General features: G+C 44.1%; 1 protein-coding gene across 1 annotated transcript in view; it reads left to right on the top strand.

Moving 5' to 3' along the window:
* TMC2 (transmembrane channel like 2) overlaps nt 1-15026 on the top strand; it is a 32379-nt gene extending 17353 nt beyond the window's left edge. Inside the window, exons 13-20 of the mRNA XM_065830505.1 lie at nt 735-887; nt 2265-2393; nt 5064-5131; nt 5976-6215; nt 7835-7960; nt 12665-12743; nt 13509-13629; nt 14773-15026. Of these exons, the coding sequence (XP_065686577.1) occupies nt 735-887; nt 2265-2393; nt 5064-5131; nt 5976-6215; nt 7835-7960; nt 12665-12743; nt 13509-13629; nt 14773-15026 (1170 nt within the window). The remainder of the gene's footprint in view (nt 1-734; nt 888-2264; nt 2394-5063; nt 5132-5975; nt 6216-7834; nt 7961-12664; nt 12744-13508; nt 13630-14772) is intronic.
* The last annotated feature ends 1542 nt before the right edge of the window (nt 15027-16568 follow it).

The raw sequence follows: 16568 nt of genomic DNA, 5'->3' as shown, positions 1-16568 counted from the left end.
CCCCCTCCCCAGTCCTCTCAAGCACCAGCTGTATCACTCAGAGAGACCCACAGCCCAGAGGGGCTTCCAGAGAGTCTTCAGCTTCCCTTTACAGCCCTGAAAAGAGAGCGGTTATTGTCTCCTATAATCACGGCATATTAGGATAATTTGATTCTTTTCCTCCATCAGACACCATTTGCAATTTCTATTAACGCAGACCCCGAGGATATAGTTTATAATCCTTTTCCCCCTGCCCTCCCCTCTTTAACATTATCCTGGTAGTGTGTTGCAGGCAGATAACTGCAGGAAAGGATAAACGTCTAACTGATCCACAGAAAAAAATGAATCTGTTTTAAGCTGAGAAGAACTGGAGGAATCAGGGCAGTTTGCTCTGCTCTGAAAACAATTAAAAAGTGAGGAAGGTGGAGTGTGCGGAGGTTCCCTGTGTATACACTAGCCTTGCAGGAAGTCTGGCTCCTCCACATACAGGGAGCAGGCTGCTAGCTCCCCAAAACTCACAGTGCCCCAAGCTGCTTTCCATCTGGAGGAGCTGCTGCTTCTGGCAAAAGGGAAGGATTTCTGTACTGTTTCTTTTTGCAATGCCAGCACTGCAGCTCTGCTGTAAGCAAACGTGTATGTGATGGATGGTAACTGGTAGGGAGGAGTAGGTAACCCTACACCTTGGATCTCTCAAAACACATGCTTTGGTGTGCCCATTTTCTGACATTTTCGGCTGGGGTGTTTCTTCATTACAGCTGGCTGAAGAGGACGTGGTGAAGAACATCACGCACTGGACACTGTTTGGCCACCACAACTCATCTGTGGAGAACGGCAGCATCGCCACCCCACCTCCCCTTGATCCCGCAGATGTGCCCAGGGGACCCTGCTGGGAGACAACCGTTGGCATTGTAAGAAATTCATTGTGTAGCAAGTGTCTGTGCTGGTTTGGGATGGGGTTTTGTTGTTGATGATGTTTTCAGCATTTCCAGGCTTGAAGTTTTCCTTACAAATGGCTTCTCATTTCCTGAGTCTCGCATAGCGGCACCAAGGCAGTATAAATCCTTGGCCACAGTTCTCATGCTGTGGTGGTGAGATCTGGACTTACTCAGGGCATGCACAGCTCTGCTGCCTTTTCCATTAAAAGCACAAAAGGCCAGGTAGTCTGCAGCAATGTCTGCATAATGTTTTGGTTCAGATCATGACTGCACCTTTGAACGAACCTGTGTTCTCCCCTACTGCTGTACTTCGGTTCGCATTGCAGGGAGGCTTTGGAGCACATGGGTAAAAGCCAACCAGAGGACATGCCCAAAGGGAACTCCTGACATGTCTCAACCAGTAAGACGTCATGAGGCAATGAGACGAGAGCAGAATTAGGCAAAAATTACCTCCCTGAAATGCTTGCAGGATGGCCTTCGAGTCTTCAGAGTTTCACCCCACAAACCCACTATGCAAACTTCCCACTTTGGGCAACTTTCTTAGTTAACCAAGAAGTTCTGCAGCCAGACTATGCAAAACCTAAAAACTAAAAGCAATTATGTATTGGTTGATATAGATAGCTAGGGCTTAACTAAGGTAATGAGGCTACACATTGCAGTATACACCCCCTGAGTCTTCACTGGCCAAGCAGTTTTCAGTCAAGTAGGGAAAGACCAGCCACCATCACTCCTTGGAAGGTGCTGATCCTCAGTGCAACTAAGCTGTCATCCTCCAAATCCTTGGTGTTTTCCCCTCAGGCTTTTAAACCTTCACTTGTCAGTGTTTTTCTTTTGAATCCTTGAGATACCAGCCATCCCCATCTGACAAGTCTCACTTCTGCCTGCTATTTTACCTTTCTTGTCTCGCACATCTCCCCTTTCTACACTTCCTCACAGCTCTTGTTTACAGCTGAGCAATTTCTCAGGAGTTCACAGGAAGATTCTGGAGCTGAGCCATAGCAGAGCTATACACAATCAAAATTACCCCCAGTGTATGTATGTTTTACACCAGCATTACTGCAGCATTAACATTCTGCCTATGTTTTACGTGTTGTCACAACAGACAGCGCAGTCAGTAACACCAGCAGCAACTATCAGGGCTAATGGCTCTAACAAAGCTCATCGTTCCCAAACATAGAGGTACAGCTTAGGCACTGACAAGTGTTTGAAAAGAGGCAGGGAGTTTGCTCATGGCGTGCCTTTCTGAAGGTTAGCGTCATATAAAGACAAATGGCTTAATAAAAAATACAGTCCTGAATACGCTACTGAAATTGTAGGAGCTAAATGTTTTTTCCTTGTTTCAAATTGCAGGAGTTTGTAAGGCTCACCGTGTCTGATATCCTGGTGACCTTTATAACCATCCTGGTGGGAGATTTCATCCGAGCTTGCTTCGTCAGATTTGTGAATTACTGTTGGTGCTGGGACCTAGAGGCTGGATTTGTAAGTCAATATCTTATAGCTGAGAAGACAGAATTAATTTAGGGCTATTTGGTCAAATGCTACAAACAGACTGGTTTTGAATTATTCCAGTGGCCCTTTGGTGTTGTCTGATAAACTAATTGGTGTAGCCAGTCTCTCTATCACTTCTCTGGCTCAGTCAGTTTCATCCCAGAAAGAATCCTACAAAAATGCAGTTCTCTCCCCCACCTCAGGACTTCAAAACATGAGGTTGAATTAAAAACAAACCAACCAACCAACCAACCACACAACAAGATACAAACCTCAATCTGATCTCAATTTGGTCATTATAACCCCAAATCTTTGAGCCCTTCTGTTCCTCTTCTCAAAGGCCCAGACTTTCCTGTTCGCTGCCCACCCCTCAGGCAGTACCATGCTTTACTCACAGCATCATCTTCTGATCGATGCTGGAAGCTGGTGTAACCTCTGCTGCAGTGGAGCAAGGAGAGTTTCCTTCCTCTCTCCCGTATGCGTAACACCCAACAGCAGCACTGGACTCTTCGGTATTCATAAAGGCTACATTACCAAAGCAGTCAGTACTGGAGCTGCACAAATATTGAACAGAATAATATTTTTTTTTTAAAAAAAGTTCTGTTGTTTCACATAAGAAGTGGCAAAAACAGATGGATTCAGACAGAAATGGAAATACCTGGCAAGAATAACAATTATATCAGTGCCCTGGTTGCCTAACCATCATCTTGAGAGAGTTTCCAGGAGGGGCCTGGAGAAGAGCAGATAAGGGTTTTGCAGGTGTCTACAGGGTCCGGGGCAAGCAAGGGCAGCCAGGGCACAGCAGGCATTTTGCTGCTTGTGGAGCATCATGCATTTCTTCTGGGGGAGGCAGAGGATGTTTCCCAGGGTGGCCGAGGGATTTCAGAGCTTAGAGGAAGCCCCTGGCAGCCAAGCAGCATGTTATTGCTCCCATTGCATGTGCTCACAGATCACAGTCTTGTTGAAGCTTCTAGTTTTCTCCTCCTGGCCATGACCTTCTCTCACTTTGTTAGCCACCTTAGTTTTTTTTTTTAAACAATTTCCCCAAAACAACCTTTAGAAATGCCACACGGGGTTTTTCTTCATTCTTAAGATGTCCATTTTACAAACAGCTGAAAGTCTCTTCTGTCCTGCAGGTACTCCTTGATGTACATATGTTAAAAAAAAAAAAATATCCTGGACATCCATCCTCCATCTCTCGGTGACATTAAAGAGAGCTGCTTTAGGGCTTATGTTGCGCTTCCCTCTCTCCTTTCCTGCAGCATTCGGCATCACCCCAGGCAGGCTGTGAGGCGCTGTTGCACTGAGAAACAAACCCCATTCAGCATCTGTCAGGGGATGACCAGATTAACATGCTCCAGCAGGTTGTTTTTTGCAAACAAGCAGTCCAACCCAGCCCCCAAGGAACCTAATAGGAGCAAAGCAAGGCCCTTATTTATTAGGACTGTTATTTATTATGGTTGTTTATTAGTATTGTTAAGTTGCCCATAACATAGGGCAGCACTAGAGGATTTGTACTCTGTGCTCTGGCAAAAGAAAACTCTCCTTTCATGCCAAGCTCCTATGGTAGTGTCAGAAGAAGAAACAAAAACAAAATCATAAAGAAAACAATGTTTGCACCCATCTCTTCCCAAAGCTGTGAGCAGTCAGATAAGCGAGACTCTGAATAGGTTCTTTTCAAGTTTTCATCATAAAAGACAAACATCTTAAACCTCAATTCCATGAACTACTGACAGTACTAAGTACATGCAAATTGGGTGAAAAACTGACATACTGCACAGGACATTTCAAACATATAAGGGTATCACCCATTATTTCTTAGAACTGTGTTTTCTGCATTGCAGTAAAGAAAAAATACTACTTTTTTTTTTTTTTTCAATAAAGTGTAAGAGAAGAACTTTACACATAGCTCAAGCTGCCAAAAGTAATCTGAGTTTTGTGGGCACAAAAGCAGACATATGTAGAAGAAACAGCAGGTTCATCATAGGCAAATATATCAGAATAATAATTTATAAAACAAATCCTGTCAACAGATTAGAGTAGCCTGTTCTGGGCTTACAACTACTAATACCCACACTAGACAGGTTTCTCCATATAAATCAGTATTTTAACTACTGGCTAGTACAGAGCAAAATGCCACCAGATACACATCAGGTCATATATTCCCTCATATTTCTCTCCCTTTACCCTCTATTTCTGTTGTTCATTGGCCTGCTCCTGCAAGACCTGAGGACATGGATATATCTGGCATATCATTTGCCCTTCAGTTCATCATTATCACCATTTAAACATTCCATATTTTAGCAGGGTAGAACTGTAAGTCCATAGCCAGATGCACCAGCTGGAGTATAAAACCTAGTCCCATGCCATGGCTCCTTTGCTCATAGCTGGCTTTGTATTAGCAGAGAGAATATATAAACACAGAGCAACTCTAAACACTTCCATGTATCTTTCCAATTTACAGTAAGCATCAACTCACAGTGCAGTACCTCCAGTTTTGCCTTCACTGCACTGCTGCCGGTCATTCAAGCAGTTCACATGCAATGGGAGCCCTGCCAGAAATCCATCCCTACCGACTTTAAATAAGCATCTTTATACCCTGCAGCAAACAGTAGCAGGTACCTCAAGCAGCAAACAACTCTCATTTCTTTCCCCATGCAGCCATCCTATGCAGAGTTTGACATTAGCGGCAATGTTTTGGGCTTGGTCTTCAACCAGGGAATGATTTGGTAAGATACTTTCTTTTTTTTTTTTTTTTTTTTTTTTAGGGGAAGAGGCAGGGTTTGCATTATTTAGAAACTCTACCAGTGGAGTTAGAAATATTCTGATTGTTTGGCTTTCTGTGCTTGACTATAAAACTGGAAATTTAAAAACTCCAGTTTACTCATCCAAGAGGAGCAGAAGTGACACAACTGCAGCAGAGAACAGTTTTGCAAACCCTGCCCCACTCCGACTTCTATACAGTCGTTTTTTTCCAGTGGTAGAAATGTATTAAGATGGCCCACATACTAGGGAGGGGATCAGAAAGAGGTTTGGGGACATCACAAGCTTACATGTCAATGCAAGGGTGGGCACAGAGCCAGATGAGCAGGAGAGGCATCGCTCCTAGGGAGGGCAAATGGGAGCTTCCTGTATGAGAAGCAATAGACAACAACACAAAGCACACTCACCTCCTCTGGAGACAAAATTTCTTTTGCCACAGATTGATGATTTCTGCCCATTCCCCTACTACAACATCTCAGCAGGCTCAGGGAGGTCTCTCCCTGCTGGTTGCACTTGCCTGATATTTTCCAAGCAATCCCCAAGTGATTTTTATCACAAACTGAAAATATTTCTTTACAAGCACTGAGGGGTTTGAGACCTTGCTGGTCTTCCATGTACGGTTACCATACCCTAACGTGGATGCAGGCGGCTCCTCCTCTGGGAACACAGGAATAGCACAAGCCAGCCCGTTCAGACTTTATTTGTGGGTAAACTTGCCACCACATCAACACTTTTTTTTCCTTCTTCTGAAAATAAAAATCCTTCCAGTCCATCAAAAAATAGAACCTGTCCTCCTTCTTTTCTTTTCAGGATGGGATCCTTTTACGCACCAGGGCTTGTGGGTATAAATGTGCTGCGCTTATTAACCTCCATGTATTTTCAGTGCTGGGCTGTCATGAGTAGCAATGTCCCTCATGAACGAGTCTTCAAAGCATCCAAGTCTAATAACTTTTACATGGGACTTTTGCTGTTGATCCTGTTCCTCAGCCTCCTGCCTGTGGCTTACACCATCATGTCCCTGCCTCCCTCCTTTGACTGTGGACCATTCAGGTACTAGCAAAACGCCCAAAACACCAGTTTTCTGCTCTGACACATGGGATTATTTTAATGAAGTTAGAAGGCCTGGACTCCAGCAGAGGTAGTGAAATGGCTCCATTCTCCATCTGGTTAAATCCTTAGCAATGTGAGGCAACAGCCTGTGCCCAGCTGTGGGCAACACACACCGATGAAAGCAACAGGAGACAGCAGGGGTGGGAGATCAGGGTGCAGCCCCCAGTGAAAAAAAGCAATGTCAGCACGTAAGGCTCAAACCCCTAAGGCTCTCAGGAGCATCACAGGAACCAAATAGGGGTCCAAAGCCTCCTTCCATAGAGCCAAGAACTCCCACACTACAGGATATGTTTTACATGTTGAATTTTGTAGGAAATTAATAGGCCTGAGCCTGAAGAGTTGCAGCTTGCTTTTTCTTTTTTAATTAGGACAGAATCAGCACTTCACAGAGGATTCAGTGGAGCAGATTAACATGCCAATCAAGCCTAATTTTATTGAGTAACACCATTTCCTGGACCCACTGAGCCTGACTCAGCAAGGAGCCAGCTTGGAACAAATTGTTCCTGTTTTAGGTTATCTACTTGCTAGTCAAGAATGACAATAGAAAGCTAAAAGGCTCAGGGGAGAAGGCAAGAGACCAAAATTATCTCAGTTCTATAACAAGGACAGGTGTCAACAAGCAACGTCAGGAGATCTGATGAGAAACTTGTTGCGCACACACTATCATTTGGAGATGACTAATCTGCAACGTAAAAGAGCTATTTCAGTTCCAAATCAACCCTTCAAAAGCCACTCAGCCTGATTCAGACCCTTGGCACGCCCTCTCAACTCAACTGAAAGCTCAGTTCTCCTGGGCTTAAGACAGCTGATAAAGTTAGGACACGGTTTAGCCAAGTTTGTCTTTATTGACTCTCATCATCAGGACAGAGTCCAACACCTTCCTGAGCAGAGTTCTGCAAGATCCCAGGAGGTAACAAGCCTAAAAATGTGGAATAGGACTTGTCGGGTTGGATTTACAGACCCAGGGATGCTGGGGAGAGAAGGTCAATTATGTAACCCAGGCTTTTACAGATTTGTTCTCCTTTCATACAGAATAGTCTCATCTGCTTTATCAATCTGGTTTGAAATGACTCTTTCACTGAGTTTCCTATTAAGCAATAATCACAGCTTGCTATTTTTGTCATTACTTAGCAGCTCTTGAACTTGGCTCATTATTTCAGAAAGCCAGAATTTGCATACGGAAAGTCATCTTCACTCTGAAAAGGCCATATTTAACAAGATATTGGTCAGAAATGTACAGTTACTGCAATCTGTAGGTTTTCATACTTTTCAAAGGGCTAAGTAGTCAGAACTCATAAAAGAGCCATATGTGGAAATAAAGGTATCAATTCCAGGAGTAAGCTGGCCTAGCAAAGATTATTCTCATAATCAATGTGGAGAGAAACTGATGGACCAACAGATAATTTAAAATAAAGGCATCTCAAAATCCTTGGCAGCCAGCAGCAAGCTGATGCTTGCTGTAAGACAGGGGAAACACGGTACTTAGCATCATTCCATTAGGAGCTATTTTGTCCATCCCAGAAATACCTACACCCCTTAACTGGCCTTTTTCTTTCCAGTGGGAAGAAAAGGATGTATGAAGTCATTCAAGAGACCATCGAGCTTGATTTCCCACTTTTTGTTGCCAAGATCTTCAGCTATGTGGCAAATCCAGGACTGATCATACCTGCAATTCTGCTCATGGTGTAAGTTTTTGTTGCGATATTACACACCTGGCTGGGGGGAGGAGGTTGGAAAAAAAAGAAAATGCTGGCACATTAGTGCAGTCTAAATGCAGCTTCTGCTGAGATAACAGCCTGCTTAGGGCAGGCACATGCTCCCTACCCCCCTCATCTTCACACAACCCAGTTTCCCAAAATTTGATTTCCTGACCCAATTAAACACAACTTTGTAGATGAAACGCATTGCTGACAGAGGCCTTGTGGATATCAAAGCTGTCACAGCTTCCATATGAAAAATTTTCAGTAGCCAGCAAGAAATAAATGGACAGTCTCAGCCTGGTGCCTTTTGGAGATGCAATTTCTGTCACAGCTGGTGGTATTTACAGAACTGCCAAACCAGGGTATTCAAAAATTACACGTTCCAAAAATACAAAGAGGTGTGGTTTTTTGTTTGGATTGTTGGGGGATTTGGGGGGTTTTGTTAGTATGTTGGTTTATTTGTTTTGTTTGTTTATTCTTTTTCCAACTAATACATCTGGAATTTGTTTCAGTGCTGTCTGATCATTTCAGCTTTGAAACGACACTTAATCCCTAGCACCTTCAGCAGCATTAGGATGAGGGCCATTCTCTTTTTCTCTTTTTTAAAAATATATTTTTGGCATTGTTCTTGAAGTTACCATAGCTATCAAAATGAGCGGGAGAGCCATGGCCAAATTTTATGGGCAGCTCTGAAGACTCCAGACTAAATGGTAGGAGACAAGGAAAGGTCTGGGGAGTGTATTACATATGCTTGCCCACTCAGACTTCTCCTTGGGCATCCATACACATTGAAGATGGGGCTGTGGGGTGATCCAGTACAGCTGCTCTTGGCTACTGTGATCCTTCATTCTGAATAGGTTATGCTGAAGATAATGCCATCGAATTAAATCAAAGTTTCCATGTTATGAAGTTTCTTATAGAAACAGCCTGAGAAAAATCCCAATTCAACTAAAAATGACCTGTCATCCCTCCACCTGCCTCGAACTACTTACTCATTTTAGTCTAAATGAATATTGATCACATACTGTAATCTCTGCAGACAGATCCTGCAATTCAAAGAATCGGATCAGATACACATAGGAGACAAGAAGTGTCATGCTACATCCCTGCTACAGCCAAGCACATTACGGAGTTATTAGCTCTATTCCTATGAGCTTCACAGTAGCACTAGCAGATGCTACAACAAACACGAGATGAAGATCACAGAACTAATTCACTGCAAACAGATGACATTTACAGAAGGGCTGCAGGTCAGGCTTCTGAGGCTTTGACATAAACCCCCAAAAAACGTGATGGGAGAGTGGTAGACCTATGAAAATGTTTTGTTCAGTGAAAATCTTCTGCCCTTTCCTCCACTGACAGCCAGGACAAGGAACAGCACAAATCCAGTTTATGTCCTGAAGCAACACCTTTTATCACGTCTTCCCAGTCTGGGCTGTTCCCATACCCAGCCTTCCCAGCTCCATCTCTCCACGAGGCATCATTTTGTCTCTGCTCCAATCCCCTCCACAAACTGAAAGATACCTTATGTCACCTTACCTAAAACATCCTTGTTTCCCACCCAGATACACTGCCTGTGCAGACGAAAATATACAGGGAGACAGAATCCAATTACCTAATTAGAATTTTGCCGGAAGAACGAGATAACAATCCTTTTGCTTACAGTCCTGTAACTGGCTACCAGTAGTGAGAAACTTAATGTCTCTTTTGCCATTTTCTCCAGAAAGCAGATAACTATAAATCGTACACAAGTCCCAAGTTTCCTGCCTTGTCTGTGAAAGTCTTCAGCTTCTGCTTCTACTGCTGCTGTGGACGGGTAGACAGGTTCAAGCTGGAGCCAGTCCTTGCACTGATCCCCATCCAGCTTGCCAAGAGATTTAAACCCAGAAAATGCAATTGCTGGAGCTTCATCTGGTCCTGGTGAGCAGAGAGCCAGCAGCTCTCAAAGAAGCAAGCAAGGCAACCTACAACACAGACTAAATAACAAATAGACTCTACAAAGAGAAACAGGTGGATCGTAAATGGACAGTCTGTTGCTTTTTTATGGCAAACACTCAAAAAGGGCTTTCTGATAGCCATGACAGCCTCCTATCTCTTTTCAGGTGCAATCGAAAATGCCCTTTCTATTTATTTCTGTTCTTTGTATCTGGTCCCAGACAACGATGCGTTCCAGAAGGTGACATGAGTGTCAGTCTTACTGTCATGTTTCTCGCTGTCTGAGGACAAGGAAAAAAGGAAACAGCAAGGACAAGCAGAGATGCTTTGCACAAAGGCATATAACCTAATCCCGTTTGGGGCTGGGAGCAGGATTTCAAGCCATGGCTTGCAGAGCTTCCTGACTGAAGGGGAAGGAGAAAAAAAAATACTGTACAGGATAGAGAAGGACAGTGACCCACACATTCTTCCCAGCTCTGGGGGGAACAGTAAATCAGAGAACTGGAGTGCCAGAGCCACACAGCATCCACACTAAGCAGTTCAAGCACAAGAGTCCATCCGCAGGCTCATTTTAGAGGCAGGTAGATCTGAAGCACCCCACTAAAAGTGGATAAAGTCCATTTGCTAATGCTTACTTGAGTTCTCAGCAAAGTTCCCAGCTCCTCATGCTGCTGCTCGCAGTCAGACCAGCACATGACTTTTCCTTTTCTCAGAACCAGCACTAGCAGTATGAATCAGGAATTCAGTAGCAAATCCAGCACACCTGTAGGACCTCCCCAGGACAATGGCAGCACCTTGGAGGATCACCCAGGCTGCTTCAGTATTGCTGAGTCTTGGCCTGAACAACCCAGTCCAAATCTGCCTGACTGCCTGCAGATTTGAACTCTAACAAAGGCATCCTCCTCAAATCCCCTTTCTATGGCACTGTCCCTTTCCCCTCTCTCTCCCATGACCCCTTAAGGGCAGCTCAGTCATAGACAAACTCAGCCTCCTTTGAACAATAAACCTGTAATAAACCAAGGACAGAGGAAACTCAGGCTTAGCCGGTAGACACAGCACGCTTGTATCTCACAGTCTGTGGGAGAGGCACCTGGTGAGTTCATACCCTTCCCATCAATGCCCCACTAAAAGCAGGAGTCATTGGGAGGAAGCTGTGGTGATTGGAGACGCTACTGGCTGCTACAGCAGGGGGTGAGAAGGGACTGAAAAAGTAACAGGAATTTATTTCCTCAGTTACTGAATGAACTTGAGAAGGCAGCTCAGAAATAGGGCACATAGCATCCCAGATGGCTTTGAATAAAAGATCTTTATGAAAACAGGGGTACTCCAGGCACCTACATCCTGGCTGGTCACAACAAAAATGGCAGAGCATCACCAAAGCCCTGTATTACAAAGCAATATATTTCCTTGGCAATTAGTTTGACAATAAAGAAGAAATAAAACTATTGCATCCTCAGAGAAGGTCAAAAATCACAAATTTCAAACTCTCCAAGACTGAGTTTTGAATTAATATCATACTAGGCAAAAGGACATAAATTTGTTTCCTCTAGACAGATCCCTGCAAAAAGCCTCAGGAAAGGCCCTCTAAAGTACCTCTTCCTGATCTCCCACCTGGAAACCAATACACTGGTACATGGTGCCTCTGCTGACAAAATCCTCAAGCCTGGTGCTTTAGGATGCTGAACCTGGGCTGGAGCCACCCAAGCAGGTTCTGAACTGTCAGGAAAACTTTTTTTTTTAACCTGCCTTTTTAAATTTTTCTTTCCTCTTTTATAAAAGTATTTTCTACTTAAAAAAAAAAAAATAAATTATAGTGGTGAATTAAAATGGCTGGTGCTTTTCCTCTGAATGGCTCAAAGTTACTGAGCAGATGATGTTTACAGTTTAGAAGAATAACAGCACTCTACAAAAGCAGGAGGAGACATTTTTGACAACCAAAATATGGCTGGCTGGCAAGCGGCAGTGGTGGCGAGACAGGCCCACACGCTTGGGCACGTTTTAAAACACGCTCCTCCCCGTGTGCCAAGGGCTGGCTGCCAGCACACCCTCTCCCATCCCGCTTGCCTTTCAGTTCCCTCCAGTTTGGCTGGTTTTTTCCCCCAGTTTTGGCATGCCCTTTTTGCAGAATCAAGGATCAAAACAAAAGCCGGTGGCTCTGCTTCCACCTGGCTGCTGCTCCCCCTCAGTTTCCATCTCTGCTGGCTCCCAACAGCCCCTCATCGGGCTGCAGCAGGCAGCTGGTCCTGGCCGAGAAGTGATGCAGACTGTACTTCAAGGACTGCTGCCTGCCACTATTTTCCTTGTTTCCTCCTTTTTTTTTCTTCCTAAGTTCCCTGTGTGACTTCGTGACTGTTTTGGTTTTCCCTTGGCTCTTGGCAGAAATTCATGTATCTTATCAGCTGAGTTGGTTTTCACCCAGGTAATGAGTTGAATGGGCTCACCATCAAGTAAAGATCCAAGGGCCAAGGCAAGTGCAAAGCAGAGGGAGACCGTGGCCAGGCAAGGCAGAGGCAGGATGGTAATTTTTCTTCTGTTTGAACAGAAATGAGCTACTGGACTGGCTCAGCCCATCTTACCTGACTATGCCACAAGGCAGCCTGAATCATTCCTAAGCCTTGAGCCTCTAAAGGCAATTTGCAGGGGCTGGGGGGAAAACTAGATGCTAGAAGGTAGGCAGAAATTAAATGTTCCCTCCCTGTGAAACTTTCTCTCTGCCCTGATCCTATCACCACAGCAACACATTTGTTTCTGTAGCCTCGCCATCTATTACCTAAACGCTGTGTCTGAAGCATACCAGCGCGCCAATGCAGAGCTGAAGAAGAAAATGCAAATGGTAAGTACTGATTTTTCAAAGCCACCTTTGAAATACCACACACTCCAAGTTTGATGTGCAACATATGCTTTTAAATTGCTCTTCACTTCCGAACACAAACACAAGGGGAAGATGCACTTTATGCCTGTTCAGTCCTCTCTGGTAGCATTTAATGGCTAACTGCAAAGAGCAGTGACATCCCATAATAGGCTGCCATTTTGTACACCAAAACTACAGAGAGTTTTCCCACAAATTGTGCTTTCCACCTACAAAAATAAGTTACCTCAAAGTTCAAGTAATGTTTCATAGCCTGAGGTTTCTGAGGGACAATGATAAGCCTATCAAAACCACAGTCAGGTTTTGCACAAACTCAAGAGCCATAAATAACAACAGACCAATAACACTTTTTGCCATCAATTCTTGAAGCACTTCACAGAGGAGGCCGGTGTCTGTCTCCACCACGCAGACAGAAAAAGCCAAGATACAGACAGATGCAATGATTTGAATTAGCAGGGTAGGATTTGGACCTCATGATATCCACAACTGAAAGAGGTTGCAATATGCAGAGGACCATAAAGCAGGGACCCTTGAACTCATACAAATTAGATTGGGCAGCAGGATACCTGCAAAAGCACAAATCCGCTCACAGAATGAGTTTTAGTGAGAAACAGCACCTTGAACTTGGCAAAGAGATTACATTCATACCAACAATGCTCAGCCAGGCCGACCACTTCACAGATCACATCTGCAGTTTCAAACTAAACCAAATGTCTTTTATTGATGTAGCAACGCGAAGAGGAGAAAAACAAGAGAAACAACAAAGCCAGCACTAACCCCATGCTGGAAGATCTGGAGGATTTACTCATGCCAAGTACAAAGAGTGAAAGTCAGCCCAAACAAACAGAAGGTAAAAACCAAACAAACAGAAGGTAAAAACCAAACGACCTCCCCTCTACCCTCCTGAAAAGGTTCCTTTTGCCACCAATGAGAGGGAAAGATTGAGAAACTAGAGTAATACATGTTTGCAAGGGATTGGATGAGTATAACTAGCACAGATTTTATCAGCTTACAGAAGTTCACCCGCCAATGAACACCCAGGCAGGGCTAGGTTTTAGAGTGGATTATGTCTCACACAGGCTTATCACAGTGTGGGAATTGTAATCCAAAGTTATGATTCATATCCCAGCTATTAACCATGCTGGTCACAAATTCAGCCATTTATTCTGGGAATAACACAAACTCTTGGCTGGTGAGTTGACCCAGGCACAAACTTTTCTCCAAATTGAGGTTTTCATTGGAAAATTCATTATGAGCAAGACAGAAGTTTTTTATGGGACTGTGCTGGTCTTAGGGCAAATAAATGCATGCTCTAAGCTCTGCTGAGGTTGTCCATGGCTGGACAGAAAGATGCAGGAGGGAACATTGGCACCAGGGTCCAGGCACTCTCAAGGAAGACAGATCATCCAGGCTTGGTCTGAATCGGGCATTTCCTGACCACCAGAGTCTCCTGCTCTCATTTCTGAGAAACAGCACGACATGTGTTAAAGCTTTTTACCTTGACGCAGACAAGAAAAGCAGACCACTGTCACCAAAACCTCCTCACGTTTAGATAGGCTGTTTCTTGGAGACCCCAAAATGAGCTGGTAAATTCAGACCAACTCAATACTGACTTCTCCCCAGAGCAGACCCGGGGTGCTCATTTAAATGGAAATAGTGCCGGCAGCATTGTGGGTGCGTTGAAAATAAAGACTAAAATCAGCAATTACCCATGACCATCACATAGCTAGAGGTGTACCAGCATGGCTGGTAGGACTATCATGTCTTATAAACGCATCAGTAAGAACCTGCAAAGTGGGCCTGGGCAGCAGAGACACATACTGGCTCTTAGCCAGGGGCTAACAGTATTATTTATGGTTTCATCATTCAGATGTTCAAATACAAATCCCCAAACACTTGGGTTATCACACATAGAAAAAACATCAGGCACTGTGCAGAGGAAGAAAGGCTGTGTTTGCTCTCAGGAAGATAACATTCATAATCTTTGCCCTAGTCAAGAAAACAGAGTCTTCTGACAGAAGCAGCCCTGTCAGCAAACAAGGCAAAGCAGCAGCCCCGGGTGGCAGCCCCATGTCTGGTGGGAGAGGAGCAGCATTCACCCCACCACCACACGTGTTCGTCACACAGCCACCAACTCTGGGTGTTCGGGCACCTTACCCGGGCCAGCCCAGACCAAGGGGGTACCCACCGGGACCGGTCCCTGGAAGGGGGAGAGGACGGCCATTCTACCCCCACTATGCTCCGTAAGCTCAGCGATGTTTCTCCTGTTTGAAATTAAAATAGAGGTGCTGCATGAACTATCGTAGTTTTAGTATAAAATTATTACTTTATGTTGGTCATCCACTCGTGATGATCCATATCTGACAGTGACTATCTAAAACAGCTTTGTTTAGAAGGTTAGTGGTACTTCAGAGTTGTAACCCGCAATGGCTGTGCTGATTTTGATCACAAAAATCAGCTGTGGCATTGCTAAACTACTATTATATCTACAGGACTCAGCTCTGTGGCCACTAACAGCAGCTTACTCTGTGGTGTGAGTGCTTGTTGATCCCTTCATAGGCTTCTTCAGTTAATAAAAGTAGCATGAGTTTACCTGTCTTTTCAACAAAGTCGGGGTTTTGGGGAGTTTCTGTGTGGGTTTTTTTGGTCGTTTTGTGTAGTGGTTTTTTGTTTGGTTTGTTGGGCTTTTGTTTTGTTTTCTGTTTGCTTTCTTTGTTTGTTTTCCTGTCCCTCTACTGGAGGAATTAAGTATTCTTTAAAAACAATGAGTGTCCCTGCCCAGCTGCATGGCATCTTCTACTAGGAGTAGAGGACTCCTACTAGACCAGCACAGGAGGAGGTTTTGTCAGCTGCATTCCACCCTTTGTGAGAGCTTTCCTCCAGTATATCTCCTCCAAACTTTCACCTTTTTGTTTCAACCCCACCGTGTACCCCACTACTGCTTTCTCTGGGTTCCCACTCTGCTCCTGTTTTCACAGTCTGTTGAGAGTACCTTGCACCATTATTTCAGTCCATAGATAAAACTCCTAATTCAGTGACACCACTCAGCACAACCCAGAGACTAAAAGTGCTTTGCCCTAGTTTCTGATTATGACTAGTTAGAAATTTCTGGTGCAATTTAAGGATCATATCTCCCAGATCTATAGGACATCCCAGGTCTCCGTGGCAGGACTTCTCAGGTTGGACCTGCTCTTTTAGACCTACTGTTTCTTCCTGTTGTTGAAAGAAATTAATTCCAGCCAGCTTAGATCTGGTGCTCACATATGTGTTGTTCTTCATTAAAATGTTTGTAAAAAATAAACTCATGTTCTTCAGTAAAAACAAATCCATAAATATAGCTAGCAACAATTCCACTACAGCTGAGTTGCTTGGGATCAAAGGTGCTTACCTTGAATTTTTCCACTAAATGCTACAAATCCTGTCATAAAAATATGCTCAGGACAGGAAATTCAGTAACTTGTTTCTTCTCTATGACTTGACAGAGCACAGAGCATTTGATCTTCAGTCTGGAAATGTCCACCTTGAGGAGCTGGGCAAAGGGGTCCAGTTAGGTCAGATGTGATGCAGATTGGGAAAAGGATTCAATTTTTCAGGTCCAAAACAACAACAGTATTTAGGCATCTTGTTTCTCAATTAAAAGCTTAAATATTGTGCTGTGCTTATTTGTAGATAGAGACCTAGCTCATTCCTCATGCCCAAAGAAACTCCCTGGTGATGGAGACCAGTATTTTTGCAGCTTATCTCACTGCATGAAGCATGTTGCTCAACACTCAGCCAGTGCTAGGAGCA

This window comes from Patagioenas fasciata, chromosome 2 (assembly GCF_037038585.1).
Source record: "Patagioenas fasciata isolate bPatFas1 chromosome 2, bPatFas1.hap1, whole genome shotgun sequence".
Classification (NCBI taxonomy): Eukaryota; Metazoa; Chordata; class Aves; order Columbiformes; family Columbidae; genus Patagioenas; species Patagioenas fasciata.
This window is presented reverse-complemented; position numbering and strand designations above follow the sequence as displayed.